The sequence below is a fragment of the Moschus berezovskii genome, chromosome 16 (assembly GCF_049115385.1).
Source record: "Moschus berezovskii isolate FMDL1 chromosome 16, NW_MosBer_1.0, whole genome shotgun sequence".
NCBI lineage: Eukaryota > Metazoa > Chordata > Mammalia > Artiodactyla > Moschidae > Moschus > Moschus berezovskii.
Window position 1 is genome coordinate 402,269 of NC_142475.1, and position 25,146 is coordinate 427,414.

The window sequence follows — 25,146 nt, forward strand, 5'->3', positions numbered from 1 at the left end:
TGTCTCCTGCATCTCTTGCGCTGGCGGGAGGATTCTTTACCACGGCACCACCTGGGAAGTCCAGTTATCTCATCTGATTCATTAGTAATCCCATGAAGGTTATCATTGTCAGCTTCATTATAATCATTATCACTTTCATCATCATCATCATCATCCCTGTTTTATAGGGATAAAGAAACTTGAAGCGTCAGGACCTTTAGTTGTATTTGAAAATTACCCAACTCAAATTGGCTTCTGCAAAAGGAGAACATGGAAGAAAATACAGGGATCTATTGAGGGTCAGGTGCAGCTGGATCAGGCATCTTATCTCTCAGCTCTGCTTTCCTCTGCATTGGCTTCATCTGTCAGCAGCCCTCCCCTCTCGATGGCCAGATGGCTGTCTGCAGACCCATGATTGTAACTGTTCTCTCTGTACGCACACTGAGCGAAAAGCATCACCCCAACAGTGATCCCCGAAGAAACCCTGGACCTGGATCTCCTTGGACAAACGGCGTCACACCTACAACCTTTAGCCCATTGATGCCCCAGATCACACAGACTGAGGATGGAGGTGAAGCCTGTCATCAGAAGAGGCGGGAGTGTAAGGTGAGGCCGTAGAACCACAGATGTCCGTGAGGAAGCGGAGGTTATAAATGCCAGAGCCTGCGCTTTGGAACAAGGTTGCTTCAACCAACAGGCCAGTCCTGTTGCTTTTTCTACCCCATATGAACCTGTGCCTCTGAACGTGAACCTCACAAAGTCCTTTTAGGTGGAACAAATAAGTAGACAGAAGGGAGAATAGAGAGTCGTGTTTGCCCCAGACCTTCCAGAGCCTCTCCAGAAACTCACGCATCTCTCCCAAAGTGGTTTTTTCCATTCCAAGATGCTGGAAATAGCCCTCGCATAACTTTTTAGTTTTTTCTGAGGCTTGCCTGTTTCAAGTTGCAGGTGCTCTGAAAAGGAACTGAACCAGAGCCCACCCTGGAGGGTTCTCCTCCTTGCCTCATTGGACCACTGCCATTTGCTTGTACCCTAATTGGGAAAACTCTTCATTTTAAACTAGAATGTAAACTAGAACTGATCAAGATTAGCTCTTCACTATGACATCTCATGCACACATCATCTCACTTTTGTCTTTTCAGTAATTTTAAGAGGCATGATTGAGCCATTTTACAGATAAGAACATTGAAGCTTAGGGAGATTATGGAACATGGCTCACAGCCAGCAAGTTTTAAAGTCAGCCTTGACCCCCCACATCCACATGATTAACAACTACCCCCTGATACTTGGGCTTTTAAATTGTTTTAAATTCTTTAAAAAAAAAAAAAAAAAGCTGCTAAAAAAACCACTGCACGGCCAGCCCAGGAATGGAATTTCTTTCTCTGTCTCTCCTTTTACTCCAAGACATGCATTGCACTGAGTACATTTACATTTTGACAAAATGAGGTTAAGTGAAAAATTAAGTCAAAGGAATGTGTGTTTGAGACTTGTACTAGGTAATGTAATAAGAAATAAATATATATACTGGGTTGGCCAGAAAGTTATTGAAGTTTTTTCATAAGATGTTTAGGAAAAAACCCAAATGCACTTTTCGGCCAACCCAACGTATGACCCTCCATGACCTTGACCAGAATCTTGTGTTGTCCCTCAGAGCTCCTAGGGACTTTCATGCTACCAGATGCTTATTGTGTGCTTTAGTGTGTAGAGTTTATAGGGATTAAAATGAAAAGTGTGTGCTTTTCTTCCTTTTTCCCCTTTGAGTTTTGTTGAGCTGATGGAGAGGTGAATTCAGATCTCTGTATTCTGGGTTTGTTACACAAACAATTGACACCTGTTCTGGGTCAGACAAGCCGACGGGTCTTCATCCACCATCGTTCTGGCGGCTCTGCACAGCCCCCGTGTGCCATCAGCGAAAGGCTTCTTCTCCTCCCTCTGGTGATCTGACCGCCTCTCGATCCACAGCCCGTCTCTTTTCAGAGCTGGAAGCTGCAGCTTTGTCAGAAGCAGGTCTTCTTCCTCCTCAGTCACATGTGTAAGTTCTTTCTTTCTAGTCTGCTGGTTCACAGTCCCAAACTCTCGCCCTTTACACTCAGGATCGACTCTTCCAGAACCTTGCTTCATCCAAAGCCGCTCTGTGGCAGTTTAAGGTGTATCCCAAAATTCTTTGATTCTATTCCCTTCAAGAAGTGAAGCTGAACTCTTCCTCACAAGCAGACGTTGGTCTTAAAGACTCACTTGCAGCACAAAGAATAAACCAGAAGTGATGCTGTGTGACTTTGGAGACCAGGTCATAAAAAGAATTGTGGTTTCTTTTTGCTCTCGGGGGGAATCCAGCTACCATGTCATAGACACTCAAGCAGCTTTTGTGAGGTAACAAGAGTTTGGCGTCTCAAACCGCCTAATTCTGGGGGAGTTTGTTACTCAGCAGTGGGTTGCTGATACACCCCCAGGAACTCTGTAATGTGTTGTCCTTCTGGTGACGATCCCCTCCAGCCCAGCTCCTTGGGAGGTGTGAGCTTGGGCTCGGAGAGGCCCGCCATGATCCTTAATCTGTATAATCTGTGGACCATGTAAAGCATTTACCCAGGCCTCAACCTCTACAAGTTCTTAATAGCTCTGTGGTGAGGTCCAAACATCTGTATTTAATTAGATGATTGAAAATAATAATAAACTACCCCCGGGTCCCTGAAGCCCACTTTCAGTGGAGAGCTGCTGCTGCTGCTGCGTTTGACGGTGACAGCTCACAGGCTCCTCTAGTGTGCGTCCTCTCTGCTTCTGCTTTGACACTGATTCGGGGCGGTCAGCTCACCTTTTCAGCACGCTCGCCTCAGCCGCTGGGAACCCTGGCAAACAACCAAGATCAGGGCTTTTTCCTTGTGAATCTGTAGAGCACCATTCTCAAGCTTAAATTGCATCAGATTTATCTGGAGGCAGTGGTGGCTCGTTTGGTCAAGAATCTGCCTGCAATGCAGGAGACCTGGGTTGGATCCCTGGGTCAGGAAGATCCCTTATGGAAAGAAATGACAACCCACTCCTGTCTTCTTGCCTGGAGAATCCCAGGGACGGGGAGCCTGGTGGGCTACAGTCCACGGGGTCACAAAGAGTCAGACACGGCTGAGCCCCTTAGCAACAGCCGCAGCCTGTGTTCTTGCCTTGAGAATCCCATGGACAGAGCAGCCTGGCGGGCTACAGTACACGGGGTCACAAAGAGTCGGACATGACTGAGCGACGAACACTGCGTGCAGGAGTCTTGCTGGCTTCACTCCCAGAGTTCCTAATTCAATGGGTCCGGGTATGAACTGAGAGTCTACATCTCTAACGCATTCCCAGAAGATTCTGTTCTGCCAGTCTGTGATCACACTTTGGAGACCACCACGAAAGGGCACAGGACTTGGTGTTTAACCTTGGCTTCTCCAAGATCCTCCAACAGTGCAGGCAAGAATAACAACAAATGAAAACAAGTAGAACCTCATCCATTTTGCCTGAGACGAAGTTATCTGTGGTGACGGAAATCCTCATAGGGGTTATTTGAAGGGAAGTAACGGGAAGGGGAGAGTTTCTGGGACGTTTGTAATGTTCTGTTTCTTGGTCTGACTGGTGGTCGACTCGACTGTGTTCCCTTTGTGGAAACACATTTAAGCTGTCCACTATAATCTGTGCACTCTCCTGTCTGTGCTGTACTTTAAAAGCTGATAGTTAAAAGTTAACTAATAGTAAAGGTAAATGCTGTCAAAATCTGGGGAAAGTGAGCCCCTCCTCACTAGCCTGTGCCTCTGTTTATGAACCAACCTTCCTCTGGGTTTGCTGGCAACTCAACAAAGAAATATTCTCTTTTTCGCTGGCATTGCTTTTGCACGTGTGTGTGATTCCTGATGAGTGACTGCTTCCCAAGCTGTCATTAAAAAAAAAATCCAGGTCTTCAAAGGAAAATATTCTAAGTAAAACATCTGTGTGTTTTAAATTCCTAGAATAATGGATATTGATAGAATAGTTTGAAAAGCAAGTTGAGCTCCATTAATGCTTTTGGAGAACCCTAGTTTGTGCTTGGTTAGTCAACTTCACTGAAGTGTAAAACCTTTGCTGGTGGTCGTGGTTTAGTCACTAAGTTGTGTCCGACTTTTGCGACCCCATGGACTGCAGCCCGCCAGGTTCCTCTGTCCATGGGATTTCCCAGGTAAGAATACTGGAGTGGGGTGCCATTGCCTTCTCCAAAAACTTCGGGAGGGAATGAAAACTCACCATAGATTAGCCAATCATGTCTCTGAAAAATGCCTGAGAGACTTGAGAGTATTTTTCTTCTTGGTAAGGACAAATGTCATTTAACAAATACCCTGTTTCATCACAGGAAACCTTTGAGTTTTTAGTGAGAGGACTTGTTTTGAAGATTTCTTACTGAAAAAAAAAAATGCTAATTATTGCTAAAACTGCCCTAGAGATATTTTACTTTTTAAATCCTTCTTTCTCTGTAATTAAAGTTTATGAGTAAAAAGGTTTGCTCGTTCTAAAAGGCTGGCTTCAAATGTAAATGAGGCCAGGTTACACTGGGACTTGTGATTTTCAGGTGATCTGCAGAATTGTTGTTTTAAACTCAGGAGCTAAGGAGGACACTATTGGGCATATTTATTGGTGATGATCCCCTGGCAGAGTAAATGGCAACCCACTGCAGCATTCATGCCTGAAAAATCTCAAGGACGAGGAGCCTGGCGGACTGCAGTCCTTGGGGTCACAGGGAATCAGACGCAGTTGCAAAGCTGAGCACACACGCATGTTGGTGATGATGCCTTGGGTCAGCTGTGGCACACAACAGATGCACCTTTATTGGGTGCCATCCCATCTAAAGGAGAGACATTGTAGTACAGTATTTACATCCATGGCCTTTTGAACCTTATCAGCGTGGCTTGAACCCCGACATGACCAACTTTCTGGCCTCGGGTCAATTTTCTGTCCCTCCCAGCTTTGTTGTTCAGTCGCTCTGTTGTCCCCAACTCTTTGGGATCCCGTGGACCGTAGCCCACCAGGCTCCTCTGTCCGTGGGTTTCTCCAGGCAAGAACACTGGAGTTGGCTTGCTATTTCCTCCTCCAGGGGATCTTCCCGACTCAGGAATCGAACCCATATCTCTTGCATCCCCTGCATTAGCAGGCAGATTCTTTATTCCTTGGCCACCTAGGAAACCCTTTAATTCTATTATATGAGATGTGAGAGTGAAGGTCGCTCAGTCGTGTCTGACTCTTTGCAACCCCATGGACTATATAGTCCATGGAATTCTCCAGGCCAGAATACTGGAGTGGGCAGCCTTTCCCTTCTCCAGCGGCTCTTCCTGACCCAGGAATTGAACTGGGGTCTTCTGCACTGCAGGCGGATTCTTTACCGACTAAGCCACCAGGAAAGCCCATTATATGAGATTAATAATATCAATCATAGGACTGTTAGGAAAATTACAAAAAAATAATATAAAAGGATTTAAATTTTTGCCCAATGCATAACAAAAACTCAGTGAATGTTACCATTATTATTGAGGGATGAAAGGAAATTGATACGTGGATCATTTAATTCACTTCTGAAATTCCCAGTTCCTGTGTCTTTCTGGCACAAACACGAATTAATCAGAGGGATTTATTTGCCTATGTACATACATGAATGAGTAAATGAAATGTATATTTTTCTCTCTGCAGTAAAATTACAGATGTGGGGAGTGCTTGTCAGGGATTTGGGGTGGTGGGGGCAGCACTTGTGAGCCTAGGGGTGGCTGGGGGAAGGCGTATGGAGATGATGTGGTTCTGTTCTGTCCGTCGCTTTCAGTGGTGTTTACGTGAATCTACACATGGTAAAATGGGGTCCAGCTATACACTTACATTGTGCCAGGGCCCCGGTTTTGATATCGTATTGTTGTTGTTTGGTCACTAAGTTGGGTCTGACTCTTTTTTGATCCCATGGACTGTAGCTCGCCAGGCTCCTCCATGGGATTTCCCAGGCAAGAATACTGGAGTGGATTGCCATTTCCTCCTCCAGAGGATATTTCCCACCCAGGGATTGAACCCACATCTCTTGTTGGCAGGTGGATTCTTTACCACTGAGCCACCTAGGAAGCCCTGATATTACAACATATTACAGCTATATAAAGCAGAACTGTGGGAGCGAATGAGTGACTGGAACTGTCAGAGTGAACCGAGTGGTTGGTGTCCTGGACTTCTTTGTCCTGTTTTTGCAATGCTGTGTACATCTGTAAGTGCTTCACAATAAAAAATTTAAAAACCAAGAGCATCTGTCAAGAACTTCTGCCTTTACCACATAATCACAGTGTGCAAATCTCATGCTGAATCTCAGGTGATCCTGTTAGAGTTCTTGCATAAACTTTGAAGTTTCATTTTAAATATAACTCTTTGGGAATTTCCTGGTGGTCCAGTGGTTAGGACTCCAAGCTCTCACCACCAGGGGGTTCAGGTTCGATCACTAGTCCGGGAACTAAAATCCCAAAAGCCTCCCAGTGCAGGTTTAAAAAAACAAAACAACAACCAAAAACCTCACTTTTTAGTGCATCTCTTTCCCCACTGTTACCTCCTCCCAGGATAGTTCACTCCTGCATCGTGTGTGCTCAGTTGCCCAGTCGTGTCCAACTGGTCGCTCTTTGCGACCCCATGGGTGGTAGCCCACCAGGCTCCTCTGTCCATGGGATTCTCCAGGCAAGGATCCTGAAGGGGGTTGCATGCCCTCCTCCAGGGGCTCTTCCTAACCCGGGGATTGAACCCGCATGCCCTCTTAGCAGGCGGATTCTTTACCACTGAGCCAGCGGGAAGTCTTGAGTTACATGTGCGCAAAGATGAACAGGTAGGGAAATGTGCCACAGACAGGATTCCCGAAGAATGCAAAACTGTGGTCATCTCTGATGCTGAAATATTCACAATGAATAATGAACAGTAGAATTAAGCAGGTGGATCGGTATTTCATTCTACATCCCACCAGCATCTGCTAGGACGCAAGCATATTGTTAAAGTTCTCTGGGGATGGAGAAGTAAGGCAGATTAATATCAGCTCACAGCTTGGAAGTCTTAATATGATGCTGCTAACAATCTTGAGTGTTCATTGGAAGGACTGATGCTAAAGCTGAAACTCCAATACTTTGGCCACCTCATGCGACGACTTGACTCACTGGAAAAGACTGATGCTGGGAAGGATTGGGGGCGGGAGGAGAAGGGGACGACAGAGAATGAGATGGCTGGATGGCATCACCGACTTGATGGACATGGGTTTGAGTGAACTCCGGGAGTTGGTGATGGACAGGGAGGCCTGGCATGCTGTGGTTCATGGGGTCGCGGAGAGTCGGACACAACTGAGCGACTGAACTGAACTGAATAAGACACAGCTGAATAGCAGGAAGGCCGGGCACCCTTCATTCAGGTGACTAGGTGGCTTTGCCCTCAGTAGCTCAACCAATGCCTCGGCACGGTCAGTGTTTGTGGATGAATGGGTGAGTGAGCGAGCGGACAGACGGGTGACGGGCCGTTAAGATAAGCCCTGCAAGAGAAGCTGAAAGCGAGAGTGAAGAATTAGTTCACTTTAGTGGGGAGAGGCAGTGTAGGGATAGGAGGGAGGGAAAGGGTTATCACAGGATGGTACGAACTCATCTATGTGAAATTTTGAAAATTGTAAAGCACTCTGGAGTTTAAAGACTCTTTTACTCAATTAAAAAATAAACTTAAAAATCTTGGTTGGGGTCGTCCCTGCGGTCCAGTGGCTACGGCTCTGTGCTGCCACTGCAGGGAGTGCCCGTGCCATCCCTGGTCGGGGAACTAAGATTCCTCATGCTGCATGGAGAGGCCAGAAGGAAGAAAAGAAACAAAACCCACTCAGAAAAACCCTTAATTAAACAGCTGAAAAATTTTAAAGTAAAATGTATGATAGAAAAAAGAGATTAATTCACCTTTGTAGCTCAGGACTTGAGACACAATCGGCCGGGGAACCTCCTAGCTCTTCTCTCTCTGCTCTTCTAGGCAGCTTGAAATCCACTCTCCAGATGCTAAGCACACGGTGGTCTTGAGGGGCAAGGACTCCGCCACGGCCCAGGCCTGGTTCAGCGCCATCCACGCGACCGTCAGTGACCTGCTGACCCGCACGATCGCCGAGGTCCGGGAGCAGCTGGGCTCAACGGGCCTTGCTGGGGGCCGGGAGATCAGGCACCTCGGCTGGCTTGCAGAAAAGGTAAGGAAACATTCCCCGTCCAGGCGTCTTCCCCAGACCTTCCCAGCACACGCTGCAGCCCCTGAAATCGGGTGCCTCGTTCCACAGACTGAGTCTCTCACTGGGGTTTCTTGTCCGCCTCTGTCGGGTCTGCATCATGCAGGGGCTCTGTGTCTTCAGCAACTTTGACTCCCCACACACAGTCCAGTATGTGGCAAAATGCGGGTGGTCACTCACTGTCTATTGTCTGGATGAATGAGTGAGCGAGCGGCCAGACAGCTTGGTTCGCATGGGAAGGGGAAGGGCAGGGGAAATAACTCAGACACACAATAGAACTGTCTCCTTGGCAGGTAAGGAAGTCGGAATCATTGCTTTAAAAAGGGATTTGTGTGGGTTTTGATGGACCTAACTGTTAAACAGATACTTTGCAAATAAAGCAGTTGTAATCTTGCTGGTAAGGTCCTATGGACAGAGGAGCCTGGTGGGCTACAGTCCATAGGGTTGCAGAGTCAGACACGACCGAGCGGTTAACCGCACACACACATACAGCGATGATAATAACAGCGAAGATTAAGCAACGACTCTGCGCCTTCTTCTCAGGTATCAACTTTTATTTGTACTCTTAAGCCAGCAGGCTCTGAACGTCATCATTTCTGAGCACCTATTTTGTGCAAGGCACAGTGCTAGGCAGGAGGGGACAGGTGTGTGAATGTGAGCACAGTGGGGGCAGCTGCAGTGGAAAGGACCTGCGGTCATGGTAACACTGTCACTCTGATTTCTTTTCCCAAGTGATGTGATTGTCACTTTGCAGCAGTCTCCTGGGAGTTAACTGTCCTCTTGATTTCAAAGTGTTGAGCCTTTGCCATTGTCCTTACACCTGATTGCTGCTCCTTGAACTTGACCGTGAGTGCTCAGGAACAGTGGGCTTTGGGGACAGTCTGACCTCCCAGTGACTCACATTCTAATAGGCGGTAAATGGGAATAATGATTGTTGCAATAACAGCTTTCCTGCCAATGAGCTTGTCATCTGAGAAGGGCGAGTTCAGTGGCACTTGAACAGGGCATCTGGCTGTTGTCCACCATTGTTCTTTGTTTGCATCAGTTCATGCGTGGGTCCCAGCCACTGACTTCAACACAAAGTGCATTGTTTGCTGTAGTATTGTCCTATCTCTTGCCGATTGCGGAGGACTAAAGGGACAATGGGATGTGAGAGTTGGACTGTGAAGAAAGCTGATCGCCGAAGAATTGATGCTTTTGAACTGTGGTGTTGGAGAAGACTCTTGAGAGTCCCTTATACTGCAAGGAGATCCAACCAGTCCATTCTAAAGGAGATCAGTCCTGGGTGTTCATTGGAAGGACTGATGCTAAAGCTGAAACTGCAATACTTTGGCCACCTCATGCGACAAGTTGATTCACTGGAAAAGAGTCTGATGCTAGGAGGGATTGGGGGTAGGAGGAGACGGGGACAACAGAGAATGAGATGGCTGGATGGCATCACCGACTCAATGGACATGAGTTTGAGTGAACTCCGGGAGTTGGTGATGGACAGGGAGGCCTGGCGTGCTGTGGTTCATGGGGTCACAAAGAGTCGGACACAACTGAGCGACTGAACTGAACTGAACTGAACTGAAAGGGACAATGGGATGTGAGAGTTGGACTGTGAAGAAAGCTGATTGCCAAAGAATTGATGCTTTTGAACTGTGGTGCTGGGGAAGACTCTTGAGAGTCCCTTGGACTGCAAGGAGATCCAACCAGTCCATTCTGGAGATCAATCCTGGGTGTTCATTGGAGGGACTGATGCTAAAGCTGAAACTCCAATACTTTGGCCACCTCATGCAAAGAGTTGACTCACTGGAAAAGACTCTGATGCTGGGAAGGATTGGGGGTGGGAGGAGACGGGGACGACAGAGAATGAGATGGCTGGATGGCATCACCGACTCGATGGACATGAGTTTGAGTGAGCTCCAGGAGTTGGTGATGGACAGGGAGGCCTGGCATGCTGTGATTCATGGGGTCGCAAAGAGTTGGACATGACTGAGCAACTGAACTGAACTGAACTGAAAGGGACAATGCAGGTGATGGTGACACCGAGATCATAATAAACAAAAGCCACAGGTAGTGTCTCGTGACCTGCTGTGTGAGGCTTCTTGGTGAAACCAGTACTGCCAGTCTGGATGGCAGTGTTTCAGGAGTCACGGCCTCTCCCCTGCTCCATTTTCCCTCTCTCCAATCATATGTGTTTTAGGAGCAGTCCTCTTAGTCTGGATCTTTCAGTTGCAAGTGACCGAAAGCTCAACTCAGCTTGAGCACATAAAAGGGGACCTAGCACTTCTGATAACAAGAGTGTGCAAGGGTAAGCTTCAGGCACGGTGGGATCCAGGGCTCGCAGGAGGCCAGCGGGCCTGCCTCTGCATGGCTTACACCCTCTCTGCTTTGTTGGTTTATACCCCGGCAAGTGCCCTTTTCTTGGCCCAAGAGTTCCAGGTTTGTCCGGGTGGTTTTTTTGTTTTGTTTTTGTAGCTGGCTGCCTCGGTGAACAGAAGGCTCTTTGCTCCCATATTTCCAACAAAAGTCCTAAGGTCAGCCTTATCCAAACTGTGCCCTGATGGCTGAGGAGAGGTAGTTCTGGAATGGAAATGTAGGCTACGGTGCATGAAGCAGACTAAATGGATTCTGGGGAAGCAGGAACAGCAGACGTCTGCTGTAGGCGGGAGTGGGGAGGAGCTGATCAGGATGAAAGATGTCCTTCCTGGGTTAGGGTCCGGAGTGGATGTGGGGATGTGCTGTGTATGTTAGGGTCCAGCAGGAGATGGATGGCAAACTCAGAAGGGGTGACAGGATGGGATTTAACACGGCGACAGTTCATGAGTGTGGCTGAGACAGAGGAAACCAGGATCTGAGCAGTGAGAGGCCACTGCGATCCTTACCTGGAAGTGGCCAGGAAGAGGAGCCACTCCTGGAAGCTAGCAAGACTTGCAACTCTGGAAAGGGCCACTCGCTGAGAGCTGTGGCCTCTTAGCAGAGCGACAATCCCCGTGAATCCCTGCCTGCTGATCTCCTACTGGTGTCTGCCCTGGGTTGAGGCTGCCTGGAAGCCAGAGGCAGGGGCCACAGATGCTCGGTTAAGGTCAGCCTCCCTGGGCTCCGAGCAGGGCAGCAGATGGGGTTGCCTGGCTCTGGAGGCAAGGGGAGGCTGTCCAGCAAACACACATCCCTCCACCTTGCAAGTAACCAAGATGCTGTTGACTCTAGAAGGTACTGTTCTCTCATCTCTTTTATCACCAACTACAATTAAAACCATTACCATTTGGGTAGTTGAAAAATGGTTATTATGTCATTAGTAGTGATATTAGCATTTTTTCCAAAGGTTCCATTTTCTCACTTATAAACTGTCTGCTTATGCCTTTTGTTTATCCCAAATTATCCGTAGACACATTAAGCATTCCAATGGAGCACTTATAAAGGTGCATAGAAAGCTTTCTGTTTTTAGAATATTGTTGTTCTTTTGATGTACTTTCAGATCATCAGATGTTTCTTTAAATTGTATCATGCGTTATGCCCGTAAGAGCAATCAGTAATGACTTATCATGGATAATTATCAGAAAGGAGAATGTCTTTTATTGCCTTCATCTTCAAAACTTCTTAAAAGATTACTATAGATCAAGTCCAAGGGAGCAAATCCAAACTGGAATTTTTTTGAATAAATATTTGATACTGAATCCTGATGTGGAGATGTAAGAATGGTTTTTAGCAAAATGTTACAACAAATGGCAAATCCTTAATACTGTGGCTTTCTTATATTACCACAAATATCAGAGAATTCACTTGGTATTTGTAAAGATATAAAGTATGATCCTATATATATTCAGCTTTAATTTATCTTAAATTGATATCCTTTGTCTTTTCCTATACTGTTAATCTTTGTTTTATTTTATTTTTTTGGACTAATAACAGTAGCTCTGGGACAAAGTTTGTACATATTATATTCAATTTCAAGTTTTTAGAACTGGCATTTACATGAACTAAAACAATAGGAAGCAACAACAGTTTCCCTTCTAAAATTCTTTTCAGTGCAAATCCTCAAGCTTCCTCTTCACTACACAGAAAGAGAACTTCATATTAACATTATTCTTTACAGTGAGATGATCCAGGGACTAGAAGAATGGCTCTCAAGAAATGGTCTTGAGTCAGTGGGGAGAACTCAGTCACTCCCCAAGGAGAATGGGCCTGAGGGAAAGGGAGGTGTGGCGCTAGGGGTAAAGGACCCACCTGTCAGTGCAGGGGATGGAAGAGACACGGGTTCCATCCCTGGGTCGGGAAGATCCCCTGGAGGAGGACACGGCAACCCACTCCAGTATTTTGCCTGGAGTATCCCATGGACAGAGGAGCCTGGCGGGCTGTGGTCCATAGGGTCGCAAAGAATCGGGACATGACTGAAGCAACTTAGCACACAGTGGCTTATGCTTTGTAGGGAAGGCAGAGCAGAGACTGGTCTAAAAGGAAGTGGGTTATCCTGAAGGAAGGTGATGAGAAAATCTGGTAGCTTGGGTGGCTCCCAATTATGGAAGATCTTGAAAGCGGAACAGATGGTTTGAATTTAATTTGTTGGCCATAGGAAATGGAACTTAGAGGTGACTTATCTGGACTGAATTTTTGTCTCTGCCAGAATCTGTAGACTGAAGCCCCAATCCCTAATGTGATGGATTTGGAGGTGGGGTCGTTGGGAGGTCATGAGGTTTAGATGAAGTCGTGGAGATGGACGGAAATCCATGAGAGGGTTGGTGTCCTTCTAAGGGGTGAGGACCCAGAGCAGTGTCTCTCCCCTCTCACGAAGATGCATCAAGCAGGGAGTCTCCTCCAAGCCAGGGAGAGGACCCTCACCAGAACCCCGCGTTGGCACCCTGGTCCTGAAATTGCAGCATCCACAACTGTGAGAAATGAGGGTTTGTTCCTTAAGCCCCCAGTGTGCGACAATGTATTCTAGCGGCCTGAGCCAAGAGAGTGACCAAGCGTGCCCCTTCTTTCTAAAGGTGCGGGGTCTGGGACCTGGAAAATGGAAGGTCTCTTATTTGCGGTCACACTTTAAATCAGGATACAGGAATAATGAGTGAATGGGACAATGCCGTGGTGTCACCATCTCCTTTATTTAATTTGTAAAGAGTCTAGTGCAGCTCTCTCATCGCGATCACTTTGCCTCTCCTCTTGGACTCGGGCAGCCGTTCTCTGAGCCTGCTGCAGTCGAGGTCAGCCACACTGCCCCTCCGAATGGGGCCGTTACCACATCCCCTTGACATCCGTGGGCCTGTGAGCTATGGACTGCGGTGACAGGGCCGCTGCTTCCCCGTGGGCACTATCATCTGTAGATGGGCCAGGTGCACCAACAGAAAAGTCTTTCCCACCATCAAGTTAGTGTCAAACTCCTCGCAAGCCCTGCTTGCCCCACAAGTGCTCATCTCTACCCTGGACTATAAAATGAATTATGCCCTAAACAAATTTTTGTGAATCATCATTCTTTACGTAGTCTTTTTACGGTTATTATTGAGGTGTCTTTAATGGTCCTAAAATAAAACAAAGATTAATAAGTAAAGGAAAAATAAACAGAAAAAAATGAAGTTCTGACTCGCTACTTAAAAGAACAGTAATGAGCGAAAGTGCGGCAGGGTTGTTAAGTTCTGTTTCGTGCTCAGTTTGTCGGGTATTGTCTACTTTTACCTGTTATCTCAGTTTGCAAACTATTTCTTGTCAGATTAAAAACTCAAAAACACAACATGGTTTAAAAAAACAAACAAAACCCAGTTGGGAGCTCTGAGATGCTAGCTCAGTTCTCAACTTCTCCTCATTTCCATAAAAGTTCCTTTCAGATGGGAATGTTTAGAGGGCTGTGCCTCCCCAGGGTGGTATTGGAGGAGAGGAAGTAAGTTGGTAATTAGTATTTATTATGTGCTTAGTCTGTCTCAGCCAGAGTGCTTTAAATAAAAATCCCTAATCTGCCTGCAATGCAAGAGACAGAGATTCAATCCCTGGGTCCAGAAGATCCCCTGGAGGAGTAAATGGCAACCCCCTCCAGTATTCTTGCCTGGAGAATCCCATGGACAGAAGAGCCAGCAGGTTACAGTCCATGGGGTCACAAGAGTTGGACACGACTTAGCCTAGGAGGCAAGCTTGAAGAAGTTAAGGAACTTTTCTAAGATGACTCCTCTAGTAAGAGGCAGAGCCAGAGTTTGAACCCGTCTTTCTAACTCTATAGGCCAGAACTTTCCACTAAGCTGAGCTAAAGGGACACAGGGAGCAAGTGTTTGCATGAGTGAGAACCCCAGAACCCATACCAAAAGCAAAGTTTCAGAACTAAGAGTCATATCAAAATACCTAAGACCCTTCATTCGCCTTTAAGAAAATAAAGGGCGGCTGTCAGGTCAGACTGCTGTCACAGAGTGCCCTTGACTGTCTGGCTTATAAACAAGGGAAATTTATGTCTCATGTTTCTGGAGGCTGGAAGTCTAAGATCAGGGCCCCAGCATGGAGCCTGTTACAAACAGCCCTCTTCTGTGTCCGCACGTGGCAGAGAGAGAGGACTAGCCGCTCTTCCTCTTATAAGGACACTAATTCCATCATGGAAGGGCCAGTCTCCTGACCTGATCACCTCACAAGGCCCCACCTCCTAAAACCATCACATCAGGGCTTCAACATGTAAATTTGAGGGAGAGGGAAGCATTCGGTCCACAGCAGAGGGCGTGGACATGCCACAACAGAGCAGCGCTTCCTAAACTCGTTCTCTCCTGCCCTGCAAAGACTGAAATGATCTTTGGAAGGAGAGGTTCAGAGGAACACTAGAATACAGACACACATGACATGAATATGAGTTGTGTTTACGCACACACACTCTAATACTCTGGCCGCCTGATGCAAAGAACTGACTCATTTGAAAAGACCTGATGCTGGGGAAGATTGAAGGCGGGAGGAGAAGGGGACGACAGAGGGTGAGATGGTTGTCTGGCATCACCGACTCAATGGACATGAGTTTGAGTAAACTCCAGGAGTTGGTGATGGACGGGGAGGCCTGGCATGCTGTGGTCCACGGGGTCGCAGAGAGTCGGACACGACTGAGCGGCTGAACAGCAGATACACACACAGAGAGCGCTGCCCCTGTTTTGCATGTTTTCCGGTATCTGTGAACTTCCGGTATCTATCGCGAACTTCCGGTATCTATCGTGAACTTCCGGTATCTGTGAACTTCCGGTATCTATCGTGAACTTCCGGTACCTGTGAACTTCCGGTACCTGTGAACTTCCGGTATCATGGTTTACTTAAATAAACCCAGCCAACAACATGGGTCAGGTTTCAGTTACTGTAGGTAATTTTGTACTATTAACCGTAAGTAATTTTAGCTGTGCTTTAGCTGCGTATTCACGGTACGTAATATTGTAAAAAGCACACGTTTGCTGCTAGTTTTTACCCACAGGTCGCCGTGTGCACGCGGCTGATGAACATCATGGTGACAGCCGGTCACAGCACTTCTTTCTGTCTGCTGTGGCCGGTCACAGCGCGCTTGTTCGTTCACACACAGACAGCGAGCGGGGTAGGTGTGCTTCCTCCTTGCCTCCAGGGATCGATCGATATGACATTTGCAGGAATGGATATTAGAAAGAGAGAGTGAAGGTAAGCTTATGAGAGTAGCTGTTAAGAAAGGAGGAAGGTGACCCGGAAGAGTGACGCCAGTGGAAGACTTCACATTCATGGAGCTCTCAGAGAAGTTCCACATCCCTGGAAGTTCCAAGTGCAGTGTAAGAAGTTGCTACCTGATCCAGGCCTAGAAGGCAGGATAATGACTTGTCAAGGCATAGACCGGATGCTCGCGTCTCATAAGTGATGCGATGAGACGCCGACAAGCGCTGCTCAAGCTGCTCTCAGTAAGTTTTTGACGAAGGAATAAAAGCACTGAATCCCCAATCTTTATAATGTTTTAAATTATAGGTTATTTAGTAAATATTTTATTATTTTTTGTAACTGACAGTAAGGCAATTTAAATGGCTTAATAACAGTTTTGAAATCCATAGAACAATACGACGGAGAAGGCAATGGCACCCCACTCCAGTACTCTTGCCTAGAAAATCCCATGGATGGAGGAGCCTGGTGGGCTGCAGTCCATGGGGTCGCTAAGGGTCAGACACGACTGAGCAACTTCACTTTCACTTTTCATTTTCACACATTGGAGAAGGAAATGGCAACCCACTCCAGTGTTCTTGCTCTCCCAGGGACGGGGAGCCTGATGGGCTTCCGTCTATGGGGTCGCACAGAGTCGGACACGACTGAAGTGACTTAGCAGCAGAACAATACGAGTTTTTCCAACTGATTATTGCGATCACGCTGTATGATTTCAGCTTGCAGTCATTTCTTTTGTCCAGCGCTGCTGTGCAAAGGCAGCTCCCTGCCTCTCTGCCTCTTTCTCTCTGCATTTGCCCGTCTCTCCCTCTGTTTACCCACGCACGCGTCCACCCGCCTTATCTCTTTCTCTCTGCCCTTGTTCATCTCCGTGCATCCTCATGTTTCTGCCTCCCCAGCCACTCATCGAGCTATCTCGCTGTTGCTGTCTGTCTGCCCATCCATCAGTTTATCACATTTTTATATTATTAGTTAATTCACTAGACCACCATTAATGTTCAGTTCCAACAATAGGAATCTATTCATTCCCCCAAAATTCCAGGTGAAATATAACCAAGTGATTTTATTCTCTAGCTACATCGCCCAGCTATATTAGAAGAATCTCAAATGTAAGTGTAACAGCCCTGACCTGAGTCAAACAGGCTGCTGGTAATCAAGATCTTGACAGTGTAACTAATGGGATGATATTTCTGGAGCCTCTAAGTATATCAGCTCTGCCATCTGCCCTAAAAATCGCCTAAGTAAGAACTTCCTACCCCTTCTTCCAAGGAGAAAGTGGTCTCTGACCTGAGGGGACTCCCATCTGGTAAATGGAAATAAAGCCACTACCCAGGCCGTCCCTGACTGCATCGTCCATAAATTAAGACTGTCTGCTGTGCTGGGAAACACAGTTATGCTGTAAAACGCAGTCAGCAAGTTCCTGCCTGAATCACCTCTGAGATGGAGCAGGACACGAAAACCTGGCAACAGCTTGGTTATCTTCCTGTTGGTCTCTTACTGTAAGCATTTAAAGTAAATGTGCCAGGATGAATCACCGACTCAATGGACGTGAGTTAGAGTGAACTCTGGGAGTTGGTGATGGACAGGGAGGCCTGGTGTGCTGTGATTCATGGGTCGCAAAGAGTCGGACACGACTGAGCGACTGAATTGAACTGAACTGAACTGAACTGACGAGTTCAAACTGCCCCCGTCTTCCATTCGCTCTAATAAAAATCAAAGACTTAAAATTAGGGTGGATGTTGGCGTGGAGACAGAGGCAACCATAATGAAAGCCTGAAAATTTGCCCACTTTTATACATGACTTCACAGTGCAGTTTAGTCCTGAGTCATTCTCCCTGGGGTGGAAAACTCAGAGCTGCCTGCATAAGAGAGATGGGGGTGTGTATGTTTAGTTCTCATGGGTTGATTTGCACAAAGTCACCTGATTCCATCTCTTTGGAAATGATCATGAGACTCAAGATAGAAACCTTCCTGTGCCTGGTTGTGTGGTTAGCAGACTAAACTTTGTTTTATCTCATTAGACTTTGAAAATTGCTCTTCCTTTATGAAATAGATCATACATTGATGACAGTATTAGGTAGAATTCTTTGGAAGCTGAGTCTGAAATGGAGATTCTCTAGGAGCGATTGCTAAGAGAGGACTCTGTTATACAATAAACTGAGGCATGTTAGACATTTTCAGAGTTTGAGCAAAAATCAGTTCAAATTGGAAGTGGTTAGGAGCTCAGGGAAAGGCTTATATAGAAAAAGTGTGGAAGCAAAGGAAAGAAATGTTTGATCTTTTATAGCTTAAATCCCTCATTGGCTGTGATTGATTATCTTTAAGTTTGATTTCATAACCTCAAGTTATTTCAGGGCTTAGATTTTGGTTTGCTCACGTAGACCTCCTAAGCATTAGATCCATCTCAGTCTAATGGCCTCCTTGTTTACTCAATTTAACAGCTCTTAGGAGAAACCTCGGAGAAGGCAATGGCAAGCCACTCCAGTACTCTTGCCTAGAAAATCCCATGAATGGAGGAGCTTGGTAGGCTGCAGTCCATGGGGTCGCTAAGGGTCGGACACGACTGAGCGACTTCACTTTCACTTTTCACTTTCACACATTGGAGAAGGAAATGGCAACCCGCTCCGGTGTTCTTGCCTGGAGAATCCCAGGGATGGGGGAGCCTGGTGGGCTTCCGTCTGTGGGGTCACACAGAGTCGGACACGACTGAAGTGACTTAGCAGCAGCAGCAGCAGGAGAAATCTATAAGGAAATGAGTGAAGCAGCGTAGACAGCGGAGGAAGCAAAGCATGGATGATGTGGTGATGCTGCAGGAAAAAAGTGGGCTGTAAGAGGATGGTCACGTCCTGGGTCTCAGGCGAGTTCCTGGGACCAGCCGCCAAATGAGGGCCACCAAGTGAGGGTCTTTGGCTTTGCACATGAAGAAATTCAAGAGCAAGCTGAAGTACAGTGAAAGCAGGTTTATTCAGGGAGATCCACAGTCCAAAATCAGAGGGTGGGTCATCTCAGAAGGCAAGAGGGTATGGGTTTTTATGGGCTGGGTAATTTCATAGGCTGGATTTCTCTGGTAGCACAGTGTTAAAGAATCCGCCTGCTAATGCACAAGATGTGGGTTCAGTTGCTGGGATGGGAAGATCCCCGGGATGGGAAGATCCCCTGGAGAAGGGCATGGCAACCCACTCCAGTATTCTCACCTGGGAAATCCAGGTAATGGATTTTGGTAAATGGACAGAGGAGCCTGGCGGGCTTCAGTCCATGGGGTCACAAAGAGCTGGACATGACTTAGCAGCTAAACAACACAGCAACAATTCATCAGTTTCACGGGCTGATGAGTGGGAAGATTATTTCAGCTATTTGGGGGAAAGGGCGGGGGTTCCAGGCATTGGGTCACCACCTACTTCTTGGCCTTTTATGGCTGGCCTTGGAACTAGCATGGCACCCATGTGTCATTTAGCATATGCCGATATATTACAATGAGTGCGTACTGAGGCTGTGGTCTGCTGGAAGTCACATGGCCTGCCATCTTGACTTAGTTGCTTCTAACCGGTTTATGTCATGTCCATCTGCAATGGCGGTGTCACTCTTTTCAAGGTTGTGCCTGGCCCCTTCCTGTGTCAGAATCGGCCCGCCGCACAGGGAGCCTGCAGCATGAATGGCAGCACAGGACTTTCCCACCCGAAGCCACAGGCTGGGGTTGATCCCCTGCGTGAGTCAGCTGTGGGTGGTGGGCTCCCCTAGAGGTGGCAGGAGGCCCACCTGCCAGCCACAGGCAGTTCTCTAAAGAAGGCAAAGGGTCCACTGAACAGTCAGTGTTCACATCAGGGGATTTTGTCTTCGGACCAACAGTACCTGCTATAATCACTGGTGTGACCACACAGGAGGAAAAAATCCCAACAGATGGACGTGGCACCCTTAAGTAGCAGAGAGAAAGATACTTTTAATGCTTTGACATTCCCAAATGTTATTTCAGAGTCCCTTTGCATCTTTACATTTTTGTCTTGGGCTTTTTATTACTTCTAGTACGAGTAGACCGTGACTTTACAAATTCAGTGTAAATTAACACATTTCATTTTTCATCCTGAAACTCCTTCAAGTCGGTGTTTTCAGGTTTTTTTCAGCTGAATCAGTTCCTGGGTTTATCAAGTGCATAAACCAGAAATTCTTTATACTGATTTTATTTAGGATTAGGGCTCAAAATATAGGTGGAGAAGGAAATGGCAACCCACTCCAGTGTTCTTGCCTGGAGAATCCCAGGGATGGGGGAGCCTGGTGGGCTGCCGTCTATGGGGTCGCACAGAGTCGGACACGACTGAATTGACTTAGCAGCAGCAGCAGCAGCAGGGTTCTAGAACCTGATTTAAGAACATCCCTATTTACCTATTTACGTTTCCCTATTTGCATATGGGCTTCCCAGGTGACTCATGTGGTAAAGAATCCACCTGCCAATGCAGGAGCTACTGGAGACACAGGTTCAGTCCCTGGGTCAGGAAGACCCCCTGGAGAAAGAAATGGCAACCCACTCCAGTATTTTTGCCTGAGAAATCCCATGGACTTCCCAATTCCATGGGCCATGGGATCGCAAAGAGTCGGACAACTGAGCAACTAACAATTAATAATGCTATTTACATATGGTCTGCATCAGGATAAAAGTGAGGATCTTTATGGAGCCTCAGAAGTCAAGTGAGACTCAATTGTCCCTACTCATTTCTGCTTCTTTATGATTCAAGGCAAGCCCTAAAATATCACTTGATCTGTTTATACCCTGCAGGATGTAACCTTGAAAAGAGGTGACTTCTTTTTTAGGTCTGCAGCCCCAGTGCCTAAGCAGTGTCTGGGAAACACTAGGTGGTCAGCAATATTTCTCAAATGTATGAGTCAGAGCACCAACGGTTCCAGCCATAGCCGGCATTCCTGGTCACCAGTAGACACTGCTAAGCATTTTCTCTGGAAATAAAGTACAGCTTCATATTTTGTGTTCGAAGGGCTCAGGCCCAGGCATCTGACCCTCATTTCTGAGTTCTGAGCAATCATCCTTTCACGTGAGAACTCTCAGATCATAAATTTGGTATACTTTAGGGATGTCCTTACTTGAAAATATCAGGCTTCTCAATGTTGAGTGAGATGCATGTTTGATGGTGTCTGAGTGCCTGCTCAGTCATGTCCGACTCTTTGTGATCCCAGGGACTGCAGTCCACCAGGTGACCCTGCTTATGGTATTTTCTAGGCAAGAATACTGGAGTGGGTTGCCATTTCTTTCCACAACTCTCAGAGTGGCCATACTTTACTTTTGTGAATTTATCATCTTTCTTAATGAAAAGAACACTAAATCGGAACTCAGAATTGGAGAACTCTAAACTGAGGCTGCTGGTTGTTCTGGGGGGAAATGTCAACTTTTTATTGAGATTTAGAGCTAGGAGGTACAAAAAATAATAGAGTAAGAATTGGCAGTTTTATGTTATTTGTTCATAATCATGCAGCTAGTTAGCATTAGGTGTGAATCTAAAACTCACTCTGAGTTTCAGTCTAAGGCATTCCACCTGGCACACCTCACTGTCATGTAAAGCGTTGTAAGAACTCTTCAGAATCATGCAAATGTATGACCCTCTCAGCTGTTTCTCCACTGGGGTGGATGGGGGGCTGCTGGCCGAGGACTGTGGTGAGATCAAAGGTAGGGATGCACAAGAGACGGGAGTGCCTTCTAGAGCACAAGAGTCAAATATGGAAAAGGTCTCTGACAAGAGAGTGAAAGTGAAACCTTGGGGGGCGTTGGCGGAGAAAGACAGTGGGGTAAGAGGATTTCTGGTCACGGTGACTCACTGGCCACAGCCTCTCTTGCCGTAAGCAGCACTGACACTCTCCTGTTGTCCTGAAAGTCTTTTAAAATAGTGCTGGCAATGTTTATGGGGCTTCCCTGGTGGCTCGGATGGTAAAGAATTGATAGCTTATGGTGAACGGTGTCAGATTTTTGATCTCCGAAGATTTAGCTTCAGGACCAGGGACCAGGCTTGATTACTCCAGAGATTTTGTGTAGCAGAGTTTATTAAAGTGAAAGAGGGCACAGAAAGCCTCTGACATAGACATCAGAAGGGGGCAGAGAGTGCCCCCTGCTCGTCTAAGCAAGGGAGCTGTATACCTTTTCAACTGGTTGTTCAGTTCAGTTCAGTCGCTCAGTCGTGTCCGACTCTCCGTGACCCCATGAATCACAGCACGCCAGGCCTCCCTGTCCATCACCAACTCCCGGAGTACACTCAAACTCATGTCCACAGAGTCGGTGATGCCATCCAGCCATCTCATTCTCTGTCGTCCCCTTCTCCTCCCACCCCGAACCTTTCCCAGCATCAGAGTCTTTTCCAGTGAGTCAACTCGTCGCATGAGGTGGCCAAAGTATTGCAGTTTCAGCTTTAGCATCAGTCCCTCCAATGAACATCCAGGATTGATCTCCTTTAGAATGGACTGGTTGCATCTCCTTGCAGTCCAAGGGACTCTCAAGAGTCTTCTCCAACACCACAGTTCAAAAGCATCGATTCTTCGGCGATCAGCTTTCTTCACAGTCCAGCTCTCACATCCATACATGACCATGGGAAAAACCATTGCCTTGACTAGACGGACCTTGGTTGGCAAAGTAATGTCTCTGCTTTTTAATATACTATCAAGGTTGGTCATAACTTTCCTTCCAAGGAGCAAGCATCTTTTAATTTCATGGCTGCAATCAGCATCTGCAGTGATTTTGGAGCCCAAAAAAACAAAGTCTGACACTGTTTCCACTGTTTTTCCATCTATTTCCCATGAAGTGATGGGACCAGATGCCATGATCTTTGTTTTCTGAATGTTGAGCTTCAAGCCAACCTTTTCACTCTCCTCTTTCACTTTCATCAAGAGGCTTTTGAGTTCCTCTTCACTTTCTGCCATAAGGATAGTGTCATCTGCATATCTGAGGTTATTGATATTTCTCCCAGCAATCTTGATTCCAGCTTGTGCTTCTTCCAGCCCAGCCCCACGACCAAGGTAAGAGAAACCCAAATAAGACGGTAGGTATTGCTAGGGGGCACCAGAGGGCAGACAAACTGAAATCATAATCACAGGAAACTAGCCGATCTGATCACATGGACCACAGCCAAATGTGGTCCACTGGAGAAGGGAATGGCAAACCACTTCAGTATACTTGCCTTGAGAACCCATGAACAGTAACAACTGGTTGTTACAGTAAATCAAAAGAACGTCTCAAGGTTGTAAAGATCTTACTAGACCCACTCCCATAATTTAGATTTTAAGATGACAGGATTAGAACTAACAATAGAAAGATCTTACCAGATATTCAGTTCAGTTCAGTTCAGTTGGTCAGTCGTGTCCGACTCTCCGCAACCCCATGAATCACAGCACACCAGGCCTCCCTATCCATCACCAACTCCCAGAGTTCACTCAAACTCATGTCCACAGAGTCGGTGATGCCATCCAGCCATCTCATTCTCTGTCATCCCCTTCTCCTCCTGCCCCCAACCTTTCCCAGCATCAGAGTCTTTTCCAGTGAGTCAACTCATCGCATGAGGTGGCCAAATTGCAGTTTCAGCTTTAGCATCAGTCCTTCCAATGAACACCCAGGATTGATCTCCTTTAGAATGGACTGGTTGGATCTCCTTGCAGTCCAAGGGACTCTCAAGAGTCTTCTCCAGCACCACAGTTCAAAAGCATCAATTCTTTGGCGATCAGCTTTCTTCACAGTCCAACTCTCACATCCATACATGACCACGGGAAAAACCATAGCCTTGACTAGACGGACCAGATATTACCATTCCCATAATATACATTCTAAAATATCAGGATTAGTCAGAAGGTTTTCAAGAAGGAGAAACTGTCCTCAAGCTGGATACACTGTTGTTGTATAACCATAGTACAGAGTTTAAACTGAGCTATTTGTTGTGTATCATTAGTTCCGGGCTTAAAGAAGAAATTATTTTATGTGACTAAGGAATGTAGAGAAAAAAAGACGCTTGTCCTTTCCTCCTCCTTGAGAATTCCAGACCCCCTCTCCTCCTTGGTGGGGACCCTGGACTTCTTATCAACCTGCCTAGGAATTGACTCTCAGAATCTGCCTGCAATTCAAGGGACTTAGGTTTGATCCCTGGGTCAGGTAGACCCGCTGGAAAGGGGAATGGCAACCCACTCCAGTATTCTTGCCTGGAGAATTCCGTGGGTAGAGGAGCCTGGCAGGCTATAGTCCATGGGTTTGCAAAGAGTTGGACATGACTGAGTGACGTTCACACACGTAATGCTTGTTATTGACAGACGGTGATTTGCCGGCAGCTTTGTTTTGGCTCAGAGAGCATCTGGCTGCATGGCTCACCTGCCTCCTCATTCAGGACTCGCCGTTGTTTACACTCTGCTCTGCACGCAGATAGACTGAGCCTTGTGTGAGCGGTGGTCTGTCTGATTCTTCTTAGCTGCAGGTGTCCTAGGCTCTCCACTGCCCACCCTTTTCTCTAGCTTTTTGTCTGCCTGTAGGGCTGCTTCTGCTCAGTAGCACCTCCAGCAATGGGTGTGAGAGAGGGAGAGATGAGTTTTACTGAACTGGATTCTTTTCAGAAGCCTTGGGGGGAGACGTGTTGCTGGAGCGGGGAGGGGAGGGACTCCACCAGTGATGACGGAGCTTGTGAGCTTGGTTGTTTCACAAAAGCTTCAGATGAGCATTTATCTCATGGACCCAGGTCTCCCAACACGGACACACGAAGACAACCTGAAGTCAATCCTGTCAGTGCGAAATCATTGTGTGTGTGTGTGCAATGCACACATCTTATGTAATTAAAATGCTTCAACGTAGAAAGCATTTTAGCTAAGGTGAATTTGGGAAACCTAGAAATGAGATTGCAGTCAATAAAGCCAATAAGAATCAACTGAACGAATATGCCGGAAGCAGGGAAGCAAGTGGGGATTGGGATACAAGATAATGTAGAGGCAGGAGCATAGGCGCTGAACGAGACCTCCCCCGAGCCCCCTCCAGTGTTCTTGCCTGGAAAATTCTAGGGACAGAGAAGGCTGGCGGGCTATGGCCACAGGGTCGCAAAGAGTTGGACGTGACTGAACGACTGTCATTTGTTGTTTGTTGATTGGGTGACTTTAGGCAAGTTTCTTAAAGTCTTTGAACCTCAGTTTTTATGTCTCTAGAAAAAGAGACATTAATACCTACCTCAAAAGAGAATTTATATGGTTTAAATGAAGTTTTATTGACAGTGTCTGGCACAGGGTCTGTCACATAGCATCTGCTAAATTTAATGCGACACATGAAGGCAGCTCTGTCACTGCATATCTTACTGGAAAGGCAGCACTCTCATCTAAAG

General features: G+C 46.7%; 1 protein-coding gene across 1 annotated transcript in view; it reads left to right on the forward strand.

Moving 5' to 3' along the window:
• SNTB1 (syntrophin beta 1) overlaps window positions 1-25,146 on the forward strand; it is a 250,812-nt gene that overhangs the window by 149,028 nt on the left and 76,638 nt on the right. Inside the window, exon 3 of the mRNA XM_055431756.2 lies at window positions 7,969-8,176. Coding sequence (XP_055287731.2) covers window positions 7,969-8,176 — 208 coding nt within the window. The remainder of the gene's footprint in view (window positions 1-7,968; window positions 8,177-25,146) is intronic.